The sequence below is a fragment of the Oncorhynchus nerka genome, linkage group LG10 (genome assembly GCF_034236695.1).
Source record: "Oncorhynchus nerka isolate Pitt River linkage group LG10, Oner_Uvic_2.0, whole genome shotgun sequence".
NCBI lineage: Eukaryota > Metazoa > Chordata > Actinopteri > Salmoniformes > Salmonidae > Oncorhynchus > Oncorhynchus nerka.
Window position 1 is genome coordinate 62019927 of NC_088405.1, and position 27136 is coordinate 62047062.

Sequence of the window (27136 nt, forward strand, 5' to 3'; positions counted from 1 at the left end):
TTCTAAAGATATTTATTCTAACAATTCAACAAAATGAAGGGGTCTCCATCCCAAACTATCAATTTAATTTACCTATTGAACCGAATGCAATACAACTGACCACCAAGTATACAGATTCAGTACAGAGAAAACAAAACTAAAACTGTAGACCATTGTCAAGTATGTTAGTTGGAGGATAAAGTGAAACTACTGCTGGTTTCAGTCAGGTGGGCTTTCTTCTAGGCTCAGGGTTGGAGATGCGCAGGTTGGGGGAGCTGAAGTGGGAGCTAGCCACGGTGTAGGTGCTAAGGTAGTGGATGACGATGCTCTGGGCCGTACTGGAGTCCAGGCCGTGGTCCTGACAGAGATGCAGGCTGAGCTGCATTACTGGGGCTGGTATCAAGCCCTGGGGAGGTGTCTGGACCAGGGGAGAGCTGCCCCGGGCCAGGCTGTCCTGCATGTGCTGGCTGTACACCTCCAGCAGCTTACTCTCCAGATAGCCGTTCAGCATGGAATTGGATAGAGGCTCCCTGTTCAGGGTGATGATGCTGCTGTCCATGACCAGGCAACCCTCATCCTGCAGGGGCTGGGACTCCACCTGCACCCTAGGCTCCACAGGCCCTGTGGGTTCCAAGGCCTCCAGCTCTCCCAGGTCCTGAGATTGAAGAAGTGGTCCTTCGAACCCCTCATTCTCCAGCCGCGGGCTCTCTGAGCTCCTGTTTCCCACATGGTCCCCTCTGAGCTGCAGGTCGGGGTAGTCTTTGCAGAAGGTGGTGCAGCACCAGGAGCGATAGAGCTCCAGGTCACCATAGTCATCACAGTGGCTATTGGGGATGGTGAGGGCATCACTGAGCCTGGTTGTCACTCTAGGATCAGACTGCACCAGACCTTCCATGTTTCCTATGCAGTCAATACACCAGAAGCACATTTAAAAATATGGCAATAAAAAAATGAAAACAATTATAAAACAGCATACTCATCATATATGAACATTGTAAGATAAAGCATATTCTACTGATCCAGAAAAACATGCAGCATTTCAGACAAATCCCAAATGCTTACCTGACATTGAACCTGGGGTCAGAATTATATTGGGGGCAGGATGTGGTGGACGTTCCTGAGCCTTTGTGGAATGGGGGTCACAATCCTCTTCCCTGTACCTGAAGACTCTGATGAAGGCTTCTCCCAACATGACAACCACTACATAACAGTGCAAATTGTCTCAATACAACATAGCAGTAAACCACACCAACTAGCAATTGTTCAATTCAACTATCAATTTCAATTGTGATTCTCCATAGATTTTATTACAGGACTAGCATTAATCTGGTTCCAGGAAACCACCCCAAATAATCATGTTAGTATGACATAGTCTATCAGGTTCGAAAGATAAGTAAATATTTAGATTCTCTTGCCAAGTCACATAAAACATAAAATAGTATAAAACAAATGACAGATACTGACAATATCCCTACCTCTGTTTTTATAATAGATGGTGTTCCTTTAGTCTGTCCACTAATACAAGGTTTATAAGTTAGCTACAGATTTCTCTAACTGGTGAGCAGCCACAGTAATGTGCTGTCCCTAATTGTACTGAGCTTCTGAGTAGCAAATGTCAAAAACAGGAAGCATTGTTAGAAATAAAATTAGAGCACTCCCTGCCCCTGCTTTTCAGCTTCTGCCTTCTGTGGTGTGACATTCAATTTAGAATGTAAGGAGAACTGAAACAATTATGTGACAACAGTATTCTTTGCAATGTTAATTTGAGCTAAACAAGAATAACAAGGAAACTGGGTAAGAATAAGAGAGACTGAGTAGTAAAAGTAACACTTTTATTATCAAACATGAAAAATATCTCATTGAATTAAATATTCTCATATGTGCAAAGCATGTCTTTGTCATCTACTAAATTCCTAGTATTTGGGCACTCATTCTGCCTTGATTTCAATATGATATTGAACATGGGATACTGTCCAGCATTGACTTGAACTATTGTAACAGTACAAGGTCACCACTTTAAAGACATTGTCAAAAAACACAACATTTGGTCAATTTGATACCATTCTGATTACCTTTCACAACAAAATAAAGCGCTATGATTGGTCTGAGAAGACGTTTTCCAGACGAGCAGTGGCAAGCTGCTGTAGAGCTGAATGGAGGATGACAGGAGAGGGCACTGTGGTCTGCTAATCAAAACCATGCGGCTACTGTTGCTCCAGTCTAGCCAAGGCCTCTGCTTCCTGTGGGTGGTATGAAAACAGTGCTAAGAAAATGATGCAACACCAGGGTTGAGACCAATTGTAATTATGCTTCCACCAAAAGGTGTATGTAATTTCACAGGAACAATTTTTACAGTTGCCAACAGAACAGTCTGGACCTGCAGGTCATCGTTCATTGCCTCTGTTTGGCAACAGAGCTGTGAAATACATGGTAGTAGCGGAAACAAGCAATCATTCAAAATAGATGGACTGGTAACTTGCACATGAGTATGGTCCTCTGTGTGTGGTTTTGACAGACGTAGTATGTCCATAAGGCCTTGGTCTTTACCTTGGAGCCTGGAGGGGCTGTTAGGCCCAAGAATGCATACACTGCATGCTCTTCACGGGCATCAAAGAAGGCCTCGTAATTCTGCAACGACAATACAAAAGGTAGCTGTCTCACTAAGTATGTTTCAGAAAGTTATTACAACAGAGATCATGCTCATGGACCTCAACTCCGTCATCAAGAGTGGGTCAACTCAACATGACAATAGACGGCTGCACAATCCACTCCAACTCCACTGTCAGGAATCTTAGTGTTACATTTGACCCAACTCTGTCATTTGAACCCAACATCTGGAACATCACCAAGGCAGCCTTCTTCCACCTCCAAACATCTCACGACTCAGATCTTCTCTCACTGACCCCGCTGCTGAAACCCTCATTCACGCCTTTGATTTATCACGCATGGACTACTGCAACGCCATTCAGACTCCCCTCCAAAACACTGGACAGACTTCAACATATTCAAAATTCAGCTGCATGAGTCCCCCCCACCCCCCCACCCTCATCAAACTCCACTGGCTCCCAGTTCAATATAGGATCATCTTCAAATTGCTCATGCTCACCTACAAAGCACTCAATGGACTGGTGCCAACATACATTACTGGCCTCCTGCACCCCTACACTCCCACCCAATCTGTTCACTGCGCTCCTCTGACACCGGCCTCCTCACCCTCCCTTACACCAGGCTCCGCTCCATGGGAGACCAGGTTTTTAGCAGGGCAGGGCAGCTCCCCAACTCTGGAACTCCCTCCCTCTCCATGTCAGAACCTCACAATCCATACACATATTCAAGTCCACACTAAAGACACACCTCTTCACGCAGGCTTACCCGGACACTCTGTTGTCTTAGCTTTTATCCTCTGTCTAGTTCACCTCCCTGGTTAGTCTGTGCTTATGTTTTAGTATACTTTTATACACTGAGTGTACAAAACATTAAGAGTACCTACTTTTTCCATGACATAGACTGACCAGGTGAATCCAGGTGAAAGCTATGATCACTTATTGAGGTCACTTGTTAAATCCACTTCAATCAGTGTAGATGAAGGGGAAGAGACAGGTTAAAGAATGATTTTTAAGCCTTGAGACAATTGAGACATGGCATGTGTATGTGTTCCATTCAGAGAGTGAATGGGCAAGAAAGAATAAATATGTAAGTGTCTTTGAAAGGGGGATGGGGGGGTGCACCTCAATATTAGGAAGGTTTTCCTAATGTTGGGTATATTCATATTCTTAATTATTTGAATACATTATAGCTTTTTTACCCTGCTGATGTTCTTGTGTTTGTAAAGTAACTTTGGGTGTTGTGAAAAGCGCTTAAAATAAAATGTATTATTATTTATCATTATAACACAAATTGCTACAAAGGTACCAGGCTGCAATATTCTCAAAGAGTACGTTGAGAATGTCTACCTTAAATTAGAACAGAAAAAATATAAACCAGGCACTTTTGCTTATCAAAGCATACTTTTCTTTACTATGCAGTTGCTAGCATACTGTCTGTCCTTTGACCTCTCATCAGCTTCAGACAGTAAGCTTCACTACACTGTGAAGGCGTCAGTACAGTACAACACTCACCCCACAGTAATGTTCTTCATTAAATATCTGTGGAGGCAGGGGGACCCCCGTCATTGGTCGGAAGTCCTCAGGTACGTTCTCCCTCATCCATTTCCTGTTTTCTTCACTAGTTACGATGTCACACTCCTTAAAGTCAATCTTGTTGACAGTTAGGAAACCCATGATGTCTTGCTGCTGCTTTTTAATCTACAGGCAGAAAGGAGATGAGATATATAATTAGGTAATATAATAATTAGGGATGCACAGTATATCAGTGAGCATATCGGAATCGGCCAATATTAGCTAAAAATGGCAACGTCGGCATCAGCCCGATGACTAGTTTAACACTGATGTGCAAAACCGATGTCAAAGCTGACGTGCACACCTATATAACGTAGGTAGATGACGTAATGACGCCACAAAATACAGTGCTACACAGAACAAAAGCAGAAAAATTCCAACAAGTAAACAAATGGCAAGATAATGGAATTCATTGCCCTTGACAATCAACCATTCTCTGTCGTGGATGATGTTGTCTTTCACTGACTGTTCGAACCCCGGTACGCACTATTTTTTTAGATGTCGCTCTACTGGAGTTACACAGTATTGTTGCAACGCACATCTATGAGCTACTTGCTATGGGCGTCACTGCTATTAGCTTCACGACTGACATTTGGACCAGCAATGTCAGCCCCATGAGCATGCTGAGTCTGACAGCACAGTGGGTCGATAAGTATTTCGTACTGAGGAAAGCTGTATTGCATGCTCAAGAATGTTCTGGTTCTCATACCGGCGCTGTCATTTCAATGGCATTTGAGAACATGTTTGAAACTTGGAAACATGAACACTCTCCTAGCGCCATTCGAACAACTGCCTGGAGAAATAAGCTCATCAACTGCGTCTGCAGCAGACGTGATGCCCTCTGTCATGGCATTGAAACGCCTGCTCAACAAAACTGCCCACACAGACCGTGGAGTTAAAACTTGCAAAAGTACTCAAGGCTTTAAACAAGCGATTCGGTGGTTTTGATTATGTTTTACTGGTAATGGGGACATACGTAAATGCCAACAAAAAAACTTTTTGGTCAGTGTAGTGTGGTGTGTGGGTGTGTGTGTGTAACCTTTATTTTAACTAGGTAAGTCAGTTAAGAACAAATTGTTATTTACAATGACGGCCTACCCCGGCCAAACTCGGACGACGCTGGGCCAATTGTGAGCCGCCCTATGGGACTCCCATGGATTCGAACCAGGGACTGTAGTGATAACTCTCGCACTGAGATGCAGTGCCTTAGACCTCTGCGTCCATGTGTGTGTAAATATTTAACTGTACTAGAATGCTTAAAAGACCACTAAAATTGTAAATATTGGTTATCGTTACCGTTTTTTTGGCAAGGACAATATAGGATATCGGCCAAAAATGTCATATCGGTGCATCCCTAGTAATAAACATACAATAATAACTGTTTTGATGTGTAATAAAGGATGGAGTATGGGGAGATAAGCCTCTATTCACTTTGCAGAGCCTCTGCAGCTGGGCTGCATTCTACAGGAGAGCCTGGGGACTGAGACGGACCCAATAAGGCCTCTGTACAACCAGGATCAGCTCAGAAGACAGGCACAGACCAAATATGGCAGTAGGAGGAGAGCCCAGTGTTCCCTTGCAACCTCTTCTGTTCTGTCTAAATTTTGCACTGCACATAGAAGCCTGTCTAGAAAATCCTGTATAGACAACATTTCTGTATAGTCATGGTTTTGACTTGCAAATTCACAGTAAACAATAATATCCGTCGTTTCAGACCAGATATTTCAGAGGTTAGCTGAGGCAGTCGTTCTGTAGCCATTGTGCTCTTTGCCTGATTCAGCCACCCTCACCATTCTTTAGAGAGTGATGCAATTGGGTGAGGTATGAAGTTCACATGTCCAAAGACTGATCCTGTCCAGCTGTTCTGGCACAGAACACCACTGGCAATGGTCCTTTAGTCTAGGCGTGTTGTTTTGCAGTATGTAGGGAAGGAGTGGTGGCACACAGGAAACAGGAAAATGGAGGAAGGTTGTGGTGGAGGAGTCAACATCTGATGGTAGAGTCTAGTTAAGTTTGACCCCTAACCCTCACCACAAGGCCATTTGGACGAAAACAGTTGCATGAAAAAATCTGATCTGTTTAACCAAGTGCTTTACCTAAACATTCTTGTGTCTGCATGCTCACTCATAAAAACCTTCTTACACAGAGGGGGTTGAGCAGGAGTAAGAGACTGCTACTCTCACAGACAATGAATATGTGATTATGTATCCTCTTTTGATTTTATACTGTGCTGTAAATGCATTTTAGATACAATACAATCATAGTTTTGTGTTAACATTAAATTAACAAAATATACAAATGAATAGAATAATAGTCATATGACAAATCAATATCTCCCAAATTGAAGGCTCTTTTGATCAAAGAATTGTTTTGGCTTAATTACAATAGCCTATGCATTGTCATGCATGAGAATACTATAGAAACGAATGTATTTTTGCAGCTGTCAGTCCCAGCTTCTACTCTATTGCTCGGGACATCCCATGCACAACTTGCACAACTTTTAAAAAAAAATATCATTTCCATAGAGCTTAATACATTTAATATGATAGAGTCTGCATAGCTACAACACAATAGCTCATTTGTAGGAGCCCTAAACACCTAATGCAAATACTTTGAATTTGCCAAGAAAATGAACATAAACGGTCAATATGCTATAAGGCTTACTCAATACTCAAGATTTCTTACCGCTGTCGATCCAGAGGATGATGCTATGAAGACTTTTATTACCATGGCTGTTTGGTTCACTCCCCAAAACCCAAGTGAGCAAAGCACCGACTTCTCCAAATGATCTCCCTCTCTCTCTCTTTTTCTCTCTCTCGCTCTCTAACACCGTAACAACAGATGGAAATCAGATCTCTGAAAACAATTGGGAACAGTTCAAACTATATATTGTAGTGCTTTCTAAATGCATTTTCAAATACATTTGACTATGTTAATATTTTGTTATCCTATTCATATAGTCTATAAATAAGTAATAAATGCTCCTCACATATTTTAAGAATTTCAATTCAAATAATTGAAATAAAGCTAATAGATGTGCTCAGACATAAGGAAAATATAGTAATAGGCTCATAACCTTCTAACTACTATATACTATATACTGTCTGAAAAGAGAATAAGCCTATGAAAAATCCGGGTGATTATACCCTATGAACGTCCCGCCTACTTCCTGGTGTAAAACTGTTTTTGCATGGGCGTCATGCTTATATAATCAAATTCATGAAAATATGGTCATTTAAGATATATGTAACATGATATTCATATTCGTGGATTAATTTACATCCAATGGCTTTCACGAAGGTTTTCGATTTTGAAAAAGCAATCGAAAACCTTCATTAAAAGGCATCAGGTCCACGAATTAATCCACGAATATAATTTTACAAATATAGTAAATTACCTCGTTTTCATGTATTTGATTATAGAAATTTGAAGCCCGTTCAAAAACAGTACCGAATCTGCAACAGAAAGTAGGCGGAACTTTCATAGGGTATTTGGCAGCGTCATTGAGTACCACAGTATGAGTCATAATACCCATGAAACCTAGCGGTAAAACTCGGAAATGGTTCCAATCGTTTTTTCACCATTAATTTGAGAGTCGGAGATTTTAGAACTACTTCATATAAGGTCTGTGTTTCATGTAGGCTTCCCCTAGCGAGACGTTTCGATAACCGTGCAAATCTCTCTCGGACAAGGTAACTTGTATCAATATTCGCCTGTAAACGAAATACCCATTAGCAAAGGTTTCAGCTAGCGATGACTTGCAGGAGCCTGCTGGGGTTTGTAGTCTTGCGTAATGTCTACTTTGAGGTTAATTATCATTTTCGAATATGAGCGCAAATGGAGCCAAATAAATAATGTGACCTTGTCCGAGAGAGATTTACATGGTTATCAAAACATCATGACAGGGTAAGCCTATACGAAACACATACCTTATTTTAAGTATTTCTAAAATCCCATATGGGGAAAATTAATGGTGTAAAAACGATTGGAACCATTTCCCTGTTTGACCACTGGGTTTAATTGGTATTATGACACCTCCACTGTGGCACTCTATTTGGTCCCGTCTTCCAATGTTTTAATGTTAAGAGCAGTGTTGTGTTCGAGACCGATTTCAAAGTGAAGAACGGAAGTGGGGCCAGAAAAATGCGAGTCCAATTATAATTTTGTCAAATCAACACCATAATAAGAGTTCTGAAATATGAACATTTTGAACCACATATGGATTCTTTAGACATTCAGAATAGTGAGAAAATGCTGTTGAGGAAAAATAGAGCCACTATGAATTATTACTAACCCAAACACAGTGGGGAACATTGGGCCTTCTATGCCTTCAGAGAGGGGCTAAGGATTTATAAAATGATAATTATATTATTTTCAATTATCTGATTTAATCTCTTCAATATTTGTTGGAAAGGGTTAACACTAAAGAAGAAGAAAAAGATCCAATCAGGATTTTTCTTTTGCTGGTCTCTAGGGGGAGAAATCTAGCTAGCTAAATCAGCCATTGGCTAGGCCACCATAAACTAGATAAAGGCATCTGCCATTCAACTGTATTAGGGCAACTATTTGGAGTGACAGTGGACTCAACCAATCACATTTTGACTTGATGAGCGGGACCATTTTTACAAAAACTTATCGTAACTTCTGCTGCCTTGGAAGGCCAACAGGTCACAATAGAGAGCATTAGTTTTCCCATTGTCTAGCTAGCTAGTTTTTGTTGTCGGCTAGTTTGCACTGGCTGCAGCGGGTGTTAATCAAAGAGGATTGTTGGTAATTTGTTAGCTTTTCCCTTTTCAAGAATGACTTGCAACAATAAGTTAGGTTTCAAATGATCATCTGGTGAGTGGAACTGTAATTATTGCAGTGTGCTTTCTGTTAGCCATCTCTTTTAAAATAACGTGTGTGTGTGAAACATTGCTGTCAGTTCCACTTTAAATGCCAATCTTATTAATCTGTTCATATACACACCGAGGAAGAATAACACTTACATTTCTGACAACCGACGACTTAGATATGGTAATTTTCACATTTTCCTAAATTCTTAGAATGTTGTGAAAATTCTATAGCAGTATAGAGTGGAAAGCAGCTGTGCGTTTGGACAATTAATTGACACAGCAGTGAATAAAACCAAACTACTGGAGTCAACACAGACCGGTGAGCTATAGCCAATCAGAGGTACAGTAGACCTTTATACAAACAAGCCATTTGCCACATGGGCCTGCCATCATTCACTTTGAATTGGACTGTGTTTACAGTCAGTTGCAACAGCGTGACTTTAGATCATCAGAATGCATTTGCCAAAAGCCACAAAATAAACCTGAATGGATATGTTAACACCACGGGAGTCCTCTTACATTTGGTAACTATGCAGTCCTTTTGATCATACAACCATGAAAATGTAGTTGCTCTCTCCCTCAGTTATGCACATCAACAACTAATGCTAGGCAGAGCAAGATGAGCTAAAATCTAAGGAAGGAACATTAGATAAACCCTCAAACTTTAAGCTAGTTTGTCAATAAAATTGCACTGATAAACGATGGGAAACTGTAGCCTCATCTTCTTTCTGCAGCTTGCCTGCTGATGCATGCTTGTCCCAACCAAGCACCCAAGCTAACTGGCTAAAGTTGGAGAGCTTGCTACTTCCAGACAGAAATGAGAGACCACGTCACTGACCATTTTATTTGCCGTAGCAGAGCTGGTTAGGCTGTTTACATGTTATCTAGAGGTTCTTGGCTCACTTTTTCCCCCTACATTTACTGACCTGTCATTCAGCAGGTGTTGCATGTAAATTAATCAGTTCTGTGCTCCAGCACACACAGACGAGAGTGCTCTGAAATCGGAGTAGACAGCCAGAGGGAATTTGCGAATGCTAGATATATGATAACTGTATTAACAGTCGTTCAAGTACTTGCTAGCTAACAAAATCACATCTGCATCTCTAGCTTTGTATATGTAGCCGATGTGAAATGGCTAGCTAGTTAGCGCTAGTGGCGTTTTAATCGGTGACGTCACTTGCTCTGAGATCTTGAAGTAGTGGTTCCCCTTGCTCTGCAAGGGCCGCGGCTTTTCTGGAGCGATGGGTAACGATGCTTCGAGGATGACTGTTGACGTGTGCAGAGCGTCCCTGGTTCGCGCTCAGGTCGGGGCGAGGGGACGGACGTAAAGTCTATACTGTTACTTATAGCCACCGAAAAACGACGAGGGGAAGTCATTAACACCCCACTCCTCTAATGGCATGAAATGACATCTTCCTAGCAGCTATCTAACGTTCGGTGTTGTGTGTAGCATAAATAGATTTGCGCTCTCAAAATCGCACAAAAAAAAAAATCGAAATCCACAGTAATGCTTAAACCACATCAATCTGGTAGTCCTGTCCTGGCTCCCCAGTGGGCCTCTGTCCATCCATGTCCAAAACCTTGATGCAAACAAGCATGATGACAATTGCGCATCACAAATAGCCTACTAACCAACATTTAGGATTCAACTTTTTCAATACCTGGTTTGCTTACCCATTGTTGCTATAGTTGGCATTTACTGGTAGATATCATACGTTGAAACGTGCTACGGACGTCATTCATCTGTCAGCTGCTCCATTCCAAAACCAGCTGAGAGCTGCACACTCTTGCTCCTGGCAGATGATATTCCGTTGAAACATGCCCAGCGCGCATGTGAATATTTTTTACGTGCTTTGCGATTTTGTAGGCTACTTTGTGAATGATTTCTCTCTTGTACGATATAATTGTTCAATCGTATACCTACACTACGTTGATACACATAAATAGGGATTAAGAAGTAAGTATAAGCAATGCCCACTGGAGAAGAAAAAAATGGTATTGGTTTATACCTGCGTATACCCTCCACTACACCACTGGCCCTGTTTGTGTTTTACCAAAAGTCCACTATTCTACTTGAGTGCGCTGGTGTTACGGTTGCTGTCCTAACAGAATCACGAACCTGTCAATTCAATTTAAGGGGCTTTATTGGCATGGGAAACATGTGTTAATATTGCCAAAGCAAGTGAGGTAGGTAATATACAAAAGTGAAATAAACAGTAAACATTACACATACAGAAGTTTCAAAACAATAAAGACATTACAAATGTCATTATGTATATATACAGTGTTGTAACAATGTACAAATGGTTAAAGTACACAAGGGAAAATAAATAAGCATAAATATGGGTTGTATTTACAATGGTGTTTTTTCTTCACTGGTTGCCCTTGTGGCAACAGGTCACTAATCTTGCTGCTGTGATGGCACACTGTGGTATTTCACCCAGTAGATGTGGGAGTTTATCAAAATTGGGTTTGTTTTCGAATTCTTTGTGGATCTGTGTAATCTGAGGGAAATATGTGTCTCTAATATGGTCATACATTGTGCAGGAGGTTAGGAAGTGCAGCTCAGTTTCCACCTCATTTTGTGTGCAGTGTGCACATAGCCTGTCTTCTCTTGAGATCCATGTCTGCCTACGGCGGCCTTTCTCAATAGAAAGGCTATGCTCACTGAGTCTGTACATGTTCAAAGCTTTCCTTAAGTTTGGGTCAGTCACAGTGGTCAGGTATTCTGCAACTGTGTACTCTCTGTTTAGGGCCAAATAGCATTCTAGTTTGCTCTGTTTTTTTGTTAATTGTTTCCAATGTGTCAAGTAATTATCTTTTTGTTTTCTCATGATTTGCTTGGGTCTAATTGTGCTGCTGTCCTGGGGCTCTGTGGGGTGTGTTTGTGAACAGAGCCCCAGGACCAGCTTGTTTAGGGGGGACTCTTCTCCAGGTTCATCTCTCTGTTGGTGATGGCTTTGTTAATGGAAGGTTTGGGAATCGCTTCCTTTTAGGTGGTTGTAGTTTAACAGCTCTTTTCTGTATTTTGATAATTAGTGGGTATCGGCCTAATTCTGCTCTGCATGCATTATTTGGTGTATTTTTGCAGAATTCTGCATGCAGAGTTTCAATTTGGTGTTTGTCACACACTGAAGGCCTATAGGTTCGCCACAGCGCAAACATGTCTATAATAGATAAAGGCTGTTAAGATATTAACGTTTCGAGAATGGAGTGTATATATTAGGCCGGGCGAAGCGGTTTTATGCGCTGGTTGAATAGAAGCGGATAAGTTTTTTACTCGGCTGGTCGCGGCAAAAAAATTACGTGTCCGATACGGAGTCAAAACCGAGTACAACTGTATCCAAGACCGAGACACTCAATATGTGGTCTCGAGTACTACATAACTGGTTAAGCGCACGAATGCTTGCACAATTGCAACATTATAACGTATGTCATGCGCCAGTCAGTGGATACTGTTACAAAACATGAATACATCATTCACGTTCACTAGGAATTTGGCGCGTAAATGAACTACGTTAAAAATCTTTATTTTTGGGACACCTTATGCCATCCTTTGATTGGCCAAGCATAACATCAGTCACCATTTAACCGCACCTATCCCCACCCCCATCCAACCACTGGGTTTAATGTGCTATATGTTTACTACAGTATTAGTAATAAGAGAACGTCACTCTCTACAAACTGTGAACTCAATCCCAAAATATAGCTCTTTAGTTTCATTGAAGAAGAGAACCTACATTCCAACATGCCCAAGAGAAAGGTATGTAAGAGCTTAGATTAGTATGCGGATATACTTTTTGCCCGTATAAATCAGTCTGATAATTATGAAGCCGAATTTGTTCACTCTTGTAAAAAAAACTATTTGATATAATTATTGGATTTTTTTTGGTTTGCAAATATCGCCGTATTTTCCAGAATTTATCATGTATTTTGCTATTATTTAAGAGGCGTAAACAATCTTGTCTGAAGCCAGACTGGATCTCCATGCTATTGAAACCACAAGCAGCCATGCTTTGCAGTTCCCATCCCATCCATCTCGGAACACAGCGAAACAAAACGGATGCCTTTTGACAGTTAGAGCGTGTAAATATGCACCGAGGGGGGTATAGTTTTTACTTAATAAAAAAAAAATCCTCGATAATTTCATTTTAATACCGTCGCAAATGTTATTTATTTGAATGATTTCTTTGTTCATCGCGTTAAATGGGGGTGCTATTCCCCCTTATCACCAGATGGCGGAACACAATTGATTCTGCCCCTCCCCCTTATACATTTGGCGAAAACCGATGAAGACTAATGCCCCACTTAAAAAAGTAATGGTGCAACTGCTTCTGCTACTCAACGCATATAATTTGAAGCGCTTGTCTAGAATGAGTAGAGGCTGTCTGTTTGGGCAAAGTGGAGGCTATTGCCTATGTTTGCAAGGGGCTAAGTAAGTTTGTCAACTTGCAGTTACTCATTTTAGACAATAGGTAAATATTCAGCGATATTATGTTGGGAAACAAAAGCATGCATATCTATCATCTTAAATAATGTATTTTTCATAAATTTTGCAGGGAGCTGATGGCGATGTCAAGGAGGAGGTAAGTTATACACACACTGAATATCACCCTTGTTGAATAGGCTACAGGTTGTAATCTTCACCATGATTAAAATCCTCAATGGTGATCACTGGTGATATTATCAAATTATTTGAGAAAATACTCCCAATAGTTAAAAGATAATGCATTCTTGAAATAGGGAAATATTAAATTGTCTGCATTATGAAAATACATCAAGCGTCCTCAATCAATTCCTTTAGAAATGTTGTCACACACCTTTGAGTAGTATTGTTAATTTTCGTTACATTAGCCTTCAAGGAGATCTGCACGGTTGTCATCGGTGAGTAAATTATTTTTTATATTTTACATTTTTTACAGCTTCCTTTTGGAATTGTGATTCTTTGATAAAGGGCATAAGCACCACTTTTTAAAATTCTATAATGTGTTTTATGTCCTTTTTCGTGGTATGCAATTCATTGCTTTGAGAACCAATATAGTCTTCTGTATTTTTCAGAAACCAGTACCTTCAAAACCATCACCAAATCCAAAAAAGCCAGCTAAGGTAATATTTACCTCCTTCAATATCTACTCATTTACATGATTAAGTATAATTATGCCTATCATGTGTTTAATATGTCATTGTGCTCTTTCTGGCACATTCCCATATTAAATGTTTAGACAATTTCTTGATTCCGAGGTGCCAGGCAGAGACTATTTGACATATATGCATGTATATTGACCCCACAGAAAGAAAAAGAAGTAAATAACAAGAAGAAGGCGAAGGCAGCAGCGGTCGAGGAGCCTAAAGAGGAGACCCAGACTGAAAATGGCGAGATCAAGAAAGATGAAGTATGTCATGCCATATCAGTGATACACAGTCTCATTTCTTTTACCAAGGTTGATGGTTGAAGGTTGATGTTTTTAGTTAGTTGTTGTATCTTACTATTTCTGTAGGCAAATCCATCTAAAAGCATGAATCATTCAGGATTCTCAGTGTATCACAGTGAATGGCTCTTTTGTCACCTTACAGGTAGAGACTCCAGAAGAGAAGACTGAGTAGCACTACTCCCGTCCATCCAATCCCCTCCCTTGTATGGCCCCCAAGTCTCATATGTTATCCCTAAAACATCCATTACCTTAACAGAGGAATATTTTTATCAACAATTTTGTAATTATTGGTACAGGGTTTTAGCTCAAAACACAGCTAAATATGGAGGATTGTTCTGTTGTGCAGTGGTCATAGTGTTTTTAAGCAAACATAATTACGGTTTTGTTTATTTAGTAGTGTTGGTACCTTGTTGGGACTTTAAAAAATAATGCTGGATGGCAGACTAATTGCAGGTGGTATAGTGTCACATTGTAGGTTCGCCAACTCAGAACATTTCACTTTTGTAGGTGGTTGTATTTTTATTCTTTATGTACAGTGGTTTTTCTTTGGGAGGTGTTTACTTATTTTCAATTTGATTGTCTGTAAGCAATTTTGGAAACATTTTAAACATTCCAGGCTTAAAGGACAATTTCACAATTTTTCAACTTCATATTCAGAATCTCGAGGACCACCGCAACAACATGTGAAAATTGCTAGTTTGTTTTGTTGTTAAAAAAATAGGAATATTTTCAATGACACCATCAGTGTGCATGGTGTGATTTTAACACATGAGTTACCATCATTAGCTACTAATTGGACACATCCTCCGTTTTTTTATCACAATACATAGAAACCCCACATTTTCACATATGTTGATGTTGTGCTGAAGATTAAGCAGAACATTTTTTAAATTTCACTAATGTGGGCATACCTGATTTTTAAATAATCTTGCTCTGAATTATTTTGACACAAATGATTTAAACAGAGGAAGAGGCTTGTTGGAAGTTGATTATACTTTTTGAAACAAATGTTGGGATTTTAACACTGAAAAATAATCTATTGAAATATGCAGCTGTGTTCCCACTGAAGTTCTGGATATTTAATTGGAATTTAATAAAATGGTTATTTCTCATGAGGTTGCGCAAGGTCTCATGACTTTACTTGTCATTATTACTGTATCATTACCATATCTAAACTCAATAGTACACCATCTAGCCAACCAGTTGTTCTGATTGTTATTGTGGTATGTATATTATTGTAATACTGATATATAGTTAACATTCTTATAACAGATTCTGGTCAAAGGTAGCATTTTACAACCTACTGACCAAAATAAAAAATTAGATTGAAAGGACCCTAAGTATCGTGCCAGCACAAATAACCACAAAGACATTATCTGTCTTGCAAAATCATGACACTTTTCAGTTCAATACATTATGATTGTTTGACATGCAAATTTGTAATCATGCTCCAACTAGTAGCTTTATGGTAATTTTTGTGCTTGTCTGAAAAGAACCCTGTACTGCTGCTTGGAAGTTGCAACTATATTTTAATATTTTGAGGTATATGCTAAACCAGTTCAGCTTGTGTCATGTAGTGAAGGCAAGAAAATAGAACTTACTCATCACAAGAAAAGTATAATAGCCTTGTTTGTTTATTTGAAATTATACTGAACAAAAATACAGTGCATTCGGATAGTATTCAGACCCCTTGACTTTTTCTATATCCTTCTTTTAAATTCCCTCTATATACACACAATCTCCCATAATGACAAAGTGAAAAGAGGTTTAGAAATGTCAGCAAATGTATATAAGTATTCAGACCCTTTGCTATGAGTCAAAACAGCTCAGGTGCATCCTGTTTCCATTGATCATCCTTGATATGTTTCTACAACTTGGAGTCCACTTGTGGTAAATTCAAGTGATTGGACGTCAATCAAATTTATTCATAAAGCCTTTTTTACATCGGCCGATATCACAAAGTGCTATACAGAAACCCAGCCTAAAACCCCAAACAGCAAGCAATGCAGATGTAGAAGCATGGTGGCTAGGAAAAACTCCCTAGAAAGGCAGAAACTGAGAGAGGAACCAGAGGTGGCCAGTCCTCTTCTGGCTGTGCCAGTATATGTAACAGTATATGGCCAAGATGTTCATAGATGGCCAGCAGGGTCAAATAATAATCACAGTGGTTGTAGAGGTTGCAACAGGTCAGTACCTCAGGAGTAAATGTCAGTTGGCTTTTCATAGCCAAGCATTCATAGTTAGAGACAGCGGGTGCGGTACAGAGAGTCGAAAACAGCAGGTACGGGAAATGATTTGGAAAGGCACACACCTGTCTATATAAAGGTCCCACAGTTGAGAGCGCATGTCAGAGCAAAAACCAAGCCATGAGGTCGAAGGAATTGTCCGTAGAGCTCTGAGACAGGATTGTGTCGAGGCACAGATCTAGGGAAGGGTACCAAAAAATGTCTCAAGCATTGAAGGTTCCCAAGAACACAGTTGCCTCCATCATTCGTCAATGGAAGAAGTGTGGAACCGCCAAGACTCTTCATAGAGCTGGCCGACCTGGCCAAACTGAGCAATCGGTGGAGAAGGGCCTTGGTCAGGGAGGTGACCAAGAACCTGATGGTCACTGACAGCTCTCCAGAGTGGCTCTGTGGAGATGTGAGAACTTTCTCGAAGGACAACTATTTCTGCAGCACTCCAATCAGGCCTTTATGGTAGAGTGGCTAGACGGAAGCCACTCCTCAGTTAAAGGCACATGACAGCCCCCTTGGACTTTGCCAAAAGGCACCCGTAAGGACTCTCCACACTATAAGAAACAAGATTTTCTGGTCTGATGAAACCAAAATTGAACTATTTGACCTGAATGCCAAGCGTCACATCTGGGGGAAACCTGGCACCATCCCTATGGTGAAGCATGGTGGTGGAAGCACCATGCTGTGGTGATGTTTTTCAGCGGCAAGGACTGTAAGACCAGTCAGGATCGAGGGAAAGATAAACAGACCAAAGTACAGAAAAATAATTGATGAAAACCTGCTCCAGAGTGCTCAGGACCTCAGACTGGGGCAAAGGTTCGCCTTCCAACAGTACAACTACCCTAAGCACACAGCCAAGACAACTCAGGAGTGGCTTCGGGACAAGTCTCTGAATGTCCTTGAGTGGTCCAGGCAGAGCACAGAGATGAACCTGATCGAAAATAGCTGTGCAGCGAAGCTCCCCATCCAACATGAAGCTTGCGAGGATCCGCAAAGAATGGGTGAAACTCCTCAAATACAAGTGTGTCAAGCTTGTAGCGTCATACCCAAGAAGACTTGAGGCTGTAATCGCTGCCAAAGGTGCTTCAACAAAGTACTGAGTAAAGGGTCTGAAACCCTGTTTTTGCTTTTCATTATGGGGTATTTTGTGTAGATTGAGGGGGAAAAAAACAATGTAATCAATTTTAGAATAAGGCTGTAACTTAATAACAAAAGGTGGAAAAAGTCAACGGGTCTGAATACTTTCCGAATGCACTGTATAAACGCAACATGTAAAGTGTTGATTTCATGAGCTGAAGTAAAAGATCCCAGTTCCATATGCACAAAAAGCGTATTTCTCTCAAATGATGTGCACAAATGTGTTTATATCACTGTTAGTGAGCATTTCTCCTTTGCCAAGATAATCCATCAACCTGACAAGTGTGGCATATCAAGAGGCTGGTTAAACAGCATGATCATTACACAGGTGCACCTTGTGCTGGGGACAATAAAAGGCCATTAAAATGTGCAATTTTTCACAACACAATGCCACAGATGATTCAAGGTGAGGGAGCGCACAATTGGCATACTGATTGCAGGAATGTCCACCAGAGTTGTTGCCAGATAATTGAATGTTCATGTCTCTACCATAAGTCCCTCCAATGTCGTTTTAGAGAATTTGGCAGTATGTCCAACCGCAGACCACATGTAACAACTCCAGTCCATCAATTCCACATCCGGCTTCTTCATCTGCAGGATCATCTGAGACCACCCACCCGGACAGCTGATGAAACTGTGGGTAACCGTCTCAGAGACGATTAGCTGTGTGCTTCCCCATGGTGACGGTGGGGTTATGGTATGGGCAGGCATAAGCTACGGACAACGAACACAATTGCATTTTATCAATGGCAATTTGAATGCACAGACGTACCGTGACGGGATCCTGAGGCCCATTGTCGCCCCATTCATCCACCACCATCACCTCATGTTTCAGCATGATAATGCACAGACCCACATCTGTACACAATTCCTGGAAGCTGAAAATGTCCCAGTTCTTTCATGGCCTGAATACTCACCATAACATGTCACCCATTGAGCATGTTTGGGATGCTCTGGATCGACGTGTAAGACAGCGTGTTCCAGTACCAACTATATGTCCAGCAACTTCGCACTGCCATTGAAGAGTGGGACAACATTCAACAGGCCACAATCAACAGCCTGATCAACTCTATGCGAAGGAGATGTGTCACCCTGCATGGGGCAGATGGTGGTCACACCAGGTACTGACTGGTTTTCTAATCCACGCCTTACTAGTTGTTTTTAATGTATCTGTGACCAACAGATATATATCTGTATTCCCAGTCATGTGAAATACATAGATTAGGGCCTAATTAATTTGTTTCAATTGACTGATTTCCTTAAATGAACTGTATGTAACTCAGTAAAATCTTAGACATTTCTGCTTACCACAAGCAATGTGTGTTAATGTTCAGAATGAGCGGCGGGGCTCTTAACGAAACTTCCCCATACAGAAGAGGCCTTCATCCAATGACTTTTAATCTTATATGTCATGTAATGGAACTGAGAGTAATCATGATCAAGGGCTCAGTACTGTATGACCTGCCCTCCAAAACCAGGTGGTATGGACACCAAGTGGCTCGTGCTGGAATTGCAGATTTGCTCTCATTGGTCGCGGGAGGGCGCTAACAAAGCACAAGGCGGTGAGATACAGCTAGCTAGCTAGCTTGAGAAAGGAAAAGGCCGAACGCTGCCTGCTGTAGAAATAATTATTGTGGCTATTCTACAAATACACATTAATGAATCAAATGTCGGTGTTCTTATCAAGTGATGGCAGAGGAACAGTGTTCAGAAATCGAAGCTGGTGGGTGCTGAGTGTTTATTTCTCTATTAAAATATGAACGCAAACACTGTTTAGGGCTTATATTAGTTAGCCTAGCTAACTAGTTTGCTAATGTTAGCTGGCTAGTTAGCTACCTGGATAGCGTAGCTATTGAATGGCTAATTTATGCGCCTCTGCATTTTCAGAATTGTATTACCTCATTGCTAGATTTCTCCAGTCGGGACCGTGTAAAAAATCGGCACAGGTACGAATGACAAGTTATATCAAGAACTTTGATAGCTACAATTGCTAACTAGCTAAATAGGACTGAATGTGTGATAAATACTAGCAACTGTCTCTCCATAGATACTGGTTGAGGAACTAGAAGAGTATGAGGTAAGCTGCGCCGCTCTCGTCTGTATTAGCTTGTTCTCACGTCTCGTTTCCGCGATATTGACTGCTTTCTATTTTTATTGGCATGGTATACTTTTATTGATAGAGGCATTAACAGTATATCAAATACATTATTGTATTTGTGGTTTGATGCAATTATTTAACCGCGTGTCTCCCTTCTAGTTGATCCCGAAACGATGGAGTTGGGACGGCAAACAATACAAACGAAACTTCCAAGACTGGGTGAGTGTTATTATAATAAGTTCTTAATCTAATCAGTCCAGTAACCGTTTTCAATAATATAGGTACGTTTTTATATCAATATTTCCCGGCTTTTAAATATTTGGATTTAATTGATGGATGATAGTGTGTTATTTTCACACCAACTGTGCATTGTAGTAATAGCCGGCATTTGATTACTTAATTTCTGACCAAATATATCAATTTTATTGCCGTTTTGTGTGTGCAAAGAGGAGGGGTTAAACGAGGGCACACAGAACGAGGCTGTACAAAGGCTTGGAGAACGTCAATCTTCGCATACAGCCAATGAAATCGCAGTTACTATTTGAGCCAGCCGGGGAGAAGAGAAGGAGGGTGATTCTGATTGGCCTTGGCTGTCGAGATCGCTCACTTTGTCTGACTGTGTGTACTAACTAAATTCATACAGGCAACAACTACCTGTTTACAACTGTATGACTTGTTATAGAGGGCATATTAATGTCATGTTTCACCCCAGGATTTTTTCCACATTCTTTGGGGTGAACCCTGAATCCAAAATGTGAAAACAACTGCACTTTTGAAGTCAAGATCAAATCAAATTGTATTTGTCACATGCACCGAATACAACCGGTGTAGACCTTACAGTGAAATGCTTACTACAAGCCCTTAACCAACAATACAGTTAAAGAATTGAGTTAAGAAAACATTTACTAAATAAACTAAAGTAAAAAACTTTTTTAATTTTTTTAAGTAACACGATACAATAACAGAGGCTATATACAGGAGGTACCAGTAATGAGTCAATGTGTGGGGGTACAGGTTAGGCAAGGTAACTTGTACATGTAGGTAGGGGTAAAGTGACTATGCATAGATAATTCACAGTGAGTAGCAGCAGTGTAAAAACCAAGGGGGGGTTGTCAATGTAAACAGTCCAGGTGGCCATTTGATGAATTGTTCAGCAGATTGATCTCTCAACATCAGATGTTCAACTTTTCTGTTTACACTATCCTTACGTTAGCTAAGTTAGCCTTTGATGTGGTGTGACCAAAGCCACATTCCTGGGGTGAATTCAATACGACAAAATGGGGTTGAGTGTTTAATTCAACGGAAACGGTACTGAACGACCAGTTGAGCGGTGCAATTATGGTTGCACAAATTTTGCGATTTCAATGGTCACATCCATATTGAGCAGGCCACACCCACCAAACAGAAGCAAATGTACCTCAAGAAGGCTGTTTAAGAACGATGCACACCGTCTTGGGGAAACATTGTGTTCAGTACAAACTGTCACACAATGTAGCAAATGTTGAATTGAACTATACTCAACAAAAATATAAATGCAATGATTTCACAGAGTTACAGTTCATATAAGGACATCAGTCAATTGAAATAAATTCATTTGGCCCTAATCTATAGAGTTCACATGACTGGGCAGGAGCGCAGCCATGGGTGGGCCTGGAAGGGTCACTAGGGATTATTATTACAGACAGAAATGCTCTTCAGTTTCATCAACTGTCCTGGTGACTGGTCTCAGACGATCCTGCAGGTGAAGAAGCCGGATGTGGAGGTCCTGGGCTGGCGTGGTTACATGTGGTTCTGAGGCGAGTTGGACGTACTGCCAAATTCTCTAAAACAATGTTGGATGTGGCTTATGGTAGAGAAACTATCATTAAATTATCTGGCAACACCTCTGGTGGACATCCGTTCAGTCAGCATGCCAATTGCACATCTGTGGTGTTGTGGCAAACCTGCACATTTATAGTGGCCTTTTAATGTCCCCAGCACAAGGTGCACTTGTGTAATGATCATGCTGTTTAATCAGCTTCTTGATATGCCACACCTGTCAGGTGGATGGATTATCTTGGAAAATGAGAAATGCTCACTAACAGGGATGTAAACTAATTTGTGCACAACATTTTAGAGAAATAAGCTTTTTGTGGTATGAAACATTTCTGGGATCTTTTATTTCAGATCATGAAACATGGGACCAACACTTTACATGTTGTGTGTGCACCTATTAGCGTACCGTAAATACCACAGTATATAGACAAACAAAATAAGGATAGAAATTCAAACTATAAAGTTAATTCTTGCAGGGACATGGTGAGGAAGAGCCATTGTCTTTACACTATACAACTCATGGGGTGGGTATATGGTGTAGATGCCCGGAGGTAGTATGGGAGACATCTCTCGAGATTTGAATTTAACTCTGTCTCTTTACACTACGAAAGTATCTTTCCTGGAACTAGTATGTGTCATCAAAGTTGTGAAGTGTAAAGCAGGACTGGGGTCCATTCGAAGGCAGGAAGTGATTTTAATTTAAAAATCCAAAATTGAAAACCTTTTGAAATAAATGGCTTTTACTCCTCCATTTATTGAAGTAATTTAAAATAGATGGTGCTTTTTTACATTTTGAGTTATTTAAGTTTATTTCCTTAAAATTGACTGCTTTCCATTCGAATTGACCCCAGCCACTGTGTAAGGAGGCCTTAATTTGGAGTTGCATATTTTGTGCTCACACTGCACTTTCTGACCTACCGTGTGAATGTTCTACTGACAGAACATAACATCTAACTTATGATGATGAGTCTTCACTGTATAGGTTGTAAATGTAAGATATCTAAGTGCCTAGGGATATGGTCCCATTCCGGTATATTTATGTTGCTTTGATGACGTTTCACTACTGATTCCACTCACACAGGTCTATCTGATGACTGTTTTCCCTCATGTGTCCACAGGTGATCTTGAACCAGCACATCCCTGCAGACTACCTGCTGAGAGTATGCCAGCAGATAGGTCCTCTCATAGACAAGGAGGCCCCACCTAGTGTCCCTGGGGTCCAAACCCTCCTGGGTTTGGGAAGGCAGTCTTTGCTTCGCACAGCTAAAAGTGAGCCCCCGGTTTCTCTCTCTCTCTCTCATCATCAAAGACTAACTAATGTCTTAATCCCTACATAGGTATTTGGTTACACAGATGCAGAATAAATGTCCCAGATCATACAGTCTAATGCTTTAGAATCATGTCTTCTTTTTTGTCTGTTAGGTTGTAGCCACACAGAATGGAGCGGAACTGCTGTTGCTGCGCTCCACCGGGGTCGACCCCCAGAACCCCCTGTCAACTTTGGGAAGCCCCCCAGCATCGGTAAGCTGTGCTTTCAAAAGGAAAATTGCGAAATTCTGGCAATTAAGCCTGAATCAGATGAACTCGTAGACACCATTTTTATGTCTCTGCGTGCAGTATGAAGGAAGTTGGAGGTAGTTTCGCGAGCCAATCAATGCTAACTAGCGTTAGCACAATGACTAGAAGTCTACAGGTACGCCAGCAAAGGTACCCTCTAACTTCCATCATACTTCACAAAATTAGTGTCCATGAGTTCATCTGACTCTTGAGTAAGTAGATTAATTGAATCTCACAGTATCCCATTAATAAACATATATCCCTAAAACAAGTAAACTATTGGTAACACTACAGAACAATACATATTTAAGTGTTTGTAAATAATTTTACCTCCGCTCAACTGACCTCTACTCTCTCGCCGTCTAGTGTCCATCATGGGTGCTCGCCAGGCTACTGGCACTGCCCGCTTCGGCCATGCTCTGCCATCCTACACCTATCAGCATGTGAAGATGCACAGGCGCATCCTGGGCCACCTGTCCTCTGTATACTGTGTGGCTTTCGACCGCAGTGGCAGACGGATATTTACAGTAAGAGTCTGACAAAAGAGGAGAGAAGGAATACCAAAGACAGTTGTCAGTTCCCTCTGAAGTGTGTCATTCTCTATGTTGCCGGTGTCTCATCGTGACCCGTCTCCTTCCAGGGTTCTGATGACTGTCTGGTAAAGATATGGTCCACAGATGATGGCCGGCTGCTGTCCACCCTGCGTGGCCATGCGGCCGAGATCTCCGACATGGCGGTGAACTACGACAACACGCTAATTGCCTCAGCCAGCTGTGACAAGGTCATCAGAGTGTGGTGCCTGCGCACCTGCGCCCCCATCACTGTGCTGCAGGGCCATGCAGCCTCCATCACCTCCATACAGGTCAGGACAGCCCTCAGGACTAAGCAATAAGAACCTAGTTACTCCCTTCAATATTCAGGAATTTACCTTCTGCCAAGTAAAATATCTTGCATGAAACCTGTTGGTTTTTGACAGTGTCATTTTGTGACCCTTTCTGCTTGAGAAATGTGTGTGACATCCCTTGTCTTCCTCAGTTTTGTCCGGCGGTTAAAGGACCAATGCGGTACCTGGCCTCCACCGGAGCAGATGGCATGGTGTGTTTCTGGCAATGGCACTCGCTCAGCATGAAGTTCGTGTAAGTGTTGGACAGCAGAGTTTGTCTGAGGCAAAACGATGGGATGAGAATGCGATGTTTTTTTAAATTTTCAACCGATCAGTTGTATTGTGGTTTAGGTGAACCTAACCTGTATTGCGTTCTGATTCATCCTCAGTGACCGGCCAGTCAAGTTCATTGAGCGGTCAAGGCCTGGGGTCCAGATCTCCACCTCCTCCTTCAGCTGTGGTAGGTGGCCACTAATAAACAACATGCTTTGCATTACATTTATTCCACTTCACCTTTTCACTGAATTATGGAGTTAATTACTGAATTCAAATGACTATTTGATCAAGGCATGTTTTCACAAAGTCACAGAACTAGTTCTGTTTGTTAGTTTAATGTACTTACGTGTTGTTCCCTTGCTCTTTGAATCAGGTGGGATGTTCCTGGCCACAGGCAGCACGGATCATGTAATCAGGGTGTATTACCTTGGCTCTGAAACACCCATGAAGCTCTCTGAGTTGGACTCTCACATGGTAAGACACAGAGCAGAGAAGAACAGAGATGGAGAGCGACAGACATAAGAGCGAGAGAGGATCAATGGAGCTAGATCACAGAGCACTTGCACTGTTCATAGTTTGTTTCTCACTACTCCTTTTGTTAACTCCTACCTCTTCCTCCAGGACAAAGTTGTGGTGGTCCAGTTTTGTAACAACAGTTACAGGTTAGTGTGTGCAATTGTCTCTTTACTTAGATAAAAACCATTTTGATTTGTTGCTGTGTGGCTTCTAACTGCTGTGTCTGGTCCCAGCCTGAGGTTTGTGAGTGGTAGTCGTGACGGCACAGTCAGGATATGGCATTACCAGCAGCAGGAGTGGAAGAGCATTACTCTGGACATAGCCACTAGACTGCCAGGGTAAGACAATGCTGTCCAGCTGCAATAGTGTCCAGAATTGACATCTGTGCAGCAGCATTTAATTCTATGCAGCAGCAAATGGGTTTATGTTTTTGTCTCATTAGTAAGTGGTTAGCATGTATTTAACGTATGCGATTGTCACAGGACTGCTGTTGTGAATGGCGAGGACAAGACCAAGCTGGTGCCGACAATGGTGGCCTGGGACCGTGGTGACCGCACGGTTGTCACAGCGGTCTCTAACTACCTGCTCAAAGTGTGGAGCTCCACCACGGGCCAGCTTCTGCATGTGCTATCTGTGAGTAGATGTCAATCTCCTGTTTTTACTATTTCCTACATTGTAGAATAATAGTGAAGACATCAAAACTATGAAATAACACAGAATCATGTAGTAAGTAAAAAGGTGTTCAACAGATTCTTCAAAACAGCCACTCTTTGCCTTGATGACAGCTTTGCACACTCTTGGCATTTTCTCAACCAGCTTCACAAGGAATGCTTTTCCAACAGTCTTAAAGGAGTTCCCACATATGCTGAGCACTTGTTGGCTGCTTTTACTTCCCTCTGCGGTCCAACTCATCCCAAACCAAAAAGTGTTAAACAAATCAAAACATATTTTAGATTTCTCAAAGTAGCCACACTTTGCCTTGATGGCAGCTTTGCACACTCTTGGCATTCTCTCAACCAGCTTCACCTGGAATGCTTTTCCAACAGAGTTCCCACATATGCTGAGCAATTGTTGGCCGCTTTTCCTTCACTCTGTGGTCCGACTCATCCCAAACATCTCAATTTGGTTGAGGTTGGGGGATTGTGGAGGCCAGGTCATCTGATGCAGATCACTCTCCATCTCGGTAAAATAGCCCTTACACAGCCTGGAGGTGTGTTGGGTCATTGTCTTGTTGAAAAACAAATGATAGTCCCACTAAGCCCAAACCAGCTGGGATGGTGTATTGCTGCAGAATGCTGTGGTAGCCATGCTGGTTAAGTGTGCCTTGAATTCTAATTAAATCACAGACGGTGTCATCAGCAAAGCACCCCCACACCATAACACCTCCTCCTCCATGCTTTATGGTGGGAAATACACATGCGGAGATCATCCGTTCACACACATCAAATCTCACAAAGACACAGCGGTTGGAACCAAAAATCTCCAATTTGGACTCCAGATTTCCACTGGTCTAATGTCCATTGCTGGTGTTTCTTGGCCCAAGCAAGGCTCTTCTTATTATTGGTGTCCTTTAGTAGTGGTTTGCAGCAATTTGACCATGAAGGCCTTATTTATACGGAACTCTTGCTAACGGATATGCACAAAAACACAAGAACGAGAGCTCAACATTACATTTAAACTGCTCAATCAGTATGAGGAGTGAAGTCTCTGATGGACATTGACTAGAGCAGTGAAGTCAGGCATAGTTTCTGATGTCACTATGAACAGGATTGCTGAGGTTAGAGTCCGTAAGAGATGATCTCTGCCTTGGCTTATATTTCATCACTGAAAATGTCTGTTCACATACCAAGGTTGACACAAACAGTGCAAACATCTTCTGAGCATGACTCTTAATCTTTGGACCATTTTGTTCATCGAGAGATGCATAGAACCTCGTCAGTGACATTGTTTTGAATACCGTAATTGCTGGACTATTAAGCGCACCTGAATATAAACCGCACCCACTGAATTATTAAATCATATGTATTTTGTACATAAATAAGCCGCACATGTCTATAAGCCGCAGGTGCCTACCGGTACATTGAAACAAATGAACTTTACACAGCCTTTAAACGAAACACGGCTTGTAACAAAAATTAAACAGTGGCCTACCAAGAAAGTCATTGGTCACTATCTTCCTCCTCCTGTGCACTG

At 41.4% G+C, this 27136-nt stretch overlaps 4 protein-coding genes and 1 long non-coding RNA gene across 9 annotated transcripts in view; 2 read left to right on the forward strand and 3 right to left on the reverse strand.

Moving 5' to 3' along the window:
• Positions 1-44: 44 nt before the first annotated feature.
• Positions 45-1596, reverse strand: LOC115135758 (TLR adapter interacting with SLC15A4 on the lysosome-like). The gene is made up of 3 exons (XM_029670818.2): positions 1455-1596; positions 1042-1179; positions 45-879 (listed from the first exon to the last, which is right to left on the reverse strand). The coding sequence occupies exons 2-3, from the start codon at positions 1169-1171 to the stop codon at positions 203-205; spliced, it is 807 nt and encodes a 268-aa protein (XP_029526678.1). The 5' UTR covers positions 1172-1179; positions 1455-1596; the 3' UTR covers positions 45-202.
• A 201-nt stretch (positions 1597-1797) lies between these two features.
• Positions 1798-7279, reverse strand: LOC115135759 (adapter SH3BGRL-like). 3 transcript variants are annotated; one of them, XM_065023652.1, is made up of 5 exons: positions 7147-7279; positions 6843-6980; positions 4098-4283; positions 2460-2607; positions 1798-2219 (listed from the first exon to the last, which is right to left on the reverse strand). In XM_065023652.1, coding segments are annotated over exons 2-5 (381 nt in total). In that variant the 5' UTR covers positions 6888-6980; positions 7147-7279; the 3' UTR covers positions 1798-2217. The 3 variants fall into 3 exon arrangements, with proteins under 3 accessions (XP_064879724.1, XP_064879723.1, XP_029526679.1); XM_065023651.1 differs by having other exon boundaries at positions 6843-7279; XM_029670819.2 differs by having other exon boundaries at positions 2527-2607; positions 6843-7268.
• A 5297-nt stretch (positions 7280-12576) lies between these two features.
• Positions 12577-15539, forward strand: LOC115135760 (non-histone chromosomal protein HMG-14A-like). Its single transcript, XM_029670822.2, has 6 exons — positions 12577-12755; positions 13552-13578; positions 13847-13876; positions 14051-14098; positions 14284-14385; positions 14567-15539. Exons 1-6 carry the CDS (start codon positions 12741-12743, stop codon positions 14594-14596), a joined length of 252 nt encoding a protein of 83 aa, XP_029526682.1. The 5' UTR covers positions 12577-12740; the 3' UTR covers positions 14597-15539.
• Positions 14961-19339, reverse strand: LOC135573770 (uncharacterized). Its single transcript, XR_010464901.1, has 2 exons — positions 18716-19339; positions 14961-18512 (listed from the first exon to the last, which is right to left on the reverse strand). It is a non-coding gene; the product is annotated as an uncharacterized LOC135573770 (long non-coding RNA).
• A 43-nt stretch (positions 19340-19382) lies between these two features.
• The window catches only part of LOC115135761 (bromodomain and WD repeat-containing protein 3-like), a 30623-nt gene continuing 22869 nt past the window's right edge, over positions 19383-27136 (forward strand). For 2 of the 3 annotated variants that reach the window (XM_029670823.2, XM_029670824.2), the window contains exons 1-14: positions 19385-19521; positions 19686-19744; positions 19846-19875; positions 20056-20115; positions 22830-22980; positions 23134-23232; positions 23635-23795; positions 23909-24130; positions 24304-24404; positions 24541-24611; positions 24801-24901; positions 25049-25089; positions 25177-25281; positions 25426-25576. In XM_029670823.2, coding sequence (XP_029526683.1) covers positions 19488-19521; positions 19686-19744; positions 19846-19875; positions 20056-20115; positions 22830-22980; positions 23134-23232; positions 23635-23795; positions 23909-24130; positions 24304-24404; positions 24541-24611; positions 24801-24901; positions 25049-25089; positions 25177-25281; positions 25426-25576 — 1386 coding nt within the window. In that variant the 5' untranslated portion in view covers positions 19385-19487. Of the gene's footprint in view, positions 19522-19685; positions 19745-19845; positions 19876-20055; positions 20116-22829; positions 22981-23133; positions 23233-23634; positions 23796-23908; positions 24131-24303; positions 24405-24540; positions 24612-24800; positions 24902-25048; positions 25090-25176; positions 25282-25425; positions 25577-27136 lie in introns of all 3 variants that reach the window. The other variant, XM_029670825.2, reaches the window with a different exon arrangement.

Excerpts from the sequence above, each read along its gene's own strand:
- LOC115135758 (XM_029670818.2), bottom strand. The coding sequence starts at position 1,171 with ATGTTGGGAGAAGCCTTCATCAGAGTCTTCAGGTACAGGGAAGAGGAT. Across the intron at positions 880-1,041 it reads GACCCCAGGTTCAATGTCAG|GAAACATGGAAGGTCTGGTG; the intron begins GTAAGCATTTGG and ends TTGACTGCATAG.
- LOC115135759 (XM_065023652.1), bottom strand. The coding sequence starts at position 6,887 with ATGGTAATAAAAGTCTTCATAGCATCATCCTCTGGATCGACAGCG. Across the intron at positions 4,284-6,842 it reads CATCCTCTGGATCGACAGCG|ATTAAAAAGCAGCAGCAAGA; the intron begins GTAAGAAATCTT and ends TTCTGCCTGTAG. Across the intron at positions 2,608-4,097 it reads ATGAAGAACATTACTGTGGG|AATTACGAGGCCTTCTTTGA; the intron begins GTGAGTGTTGTA and ends TTGTCGTTGCAG.
- LOC115135760 (XM_029670822.2), top strand. Across the intron at positions 13,877-14,050 it reads GATCTGCACGGTTGTCATCG|AAACCAGTACCTTCAAAACC; the intron begins GTGAGTAAATTA and ends TGTATTTTTCAG. Across the intron at positions 14,386-14,566 it reads GCGAGATCAAGAAAGATGAA|GTAGAGACTCCAGAAGAGAA; the intron begins GTATGTCATGCC and ends GTCACCTTACAG.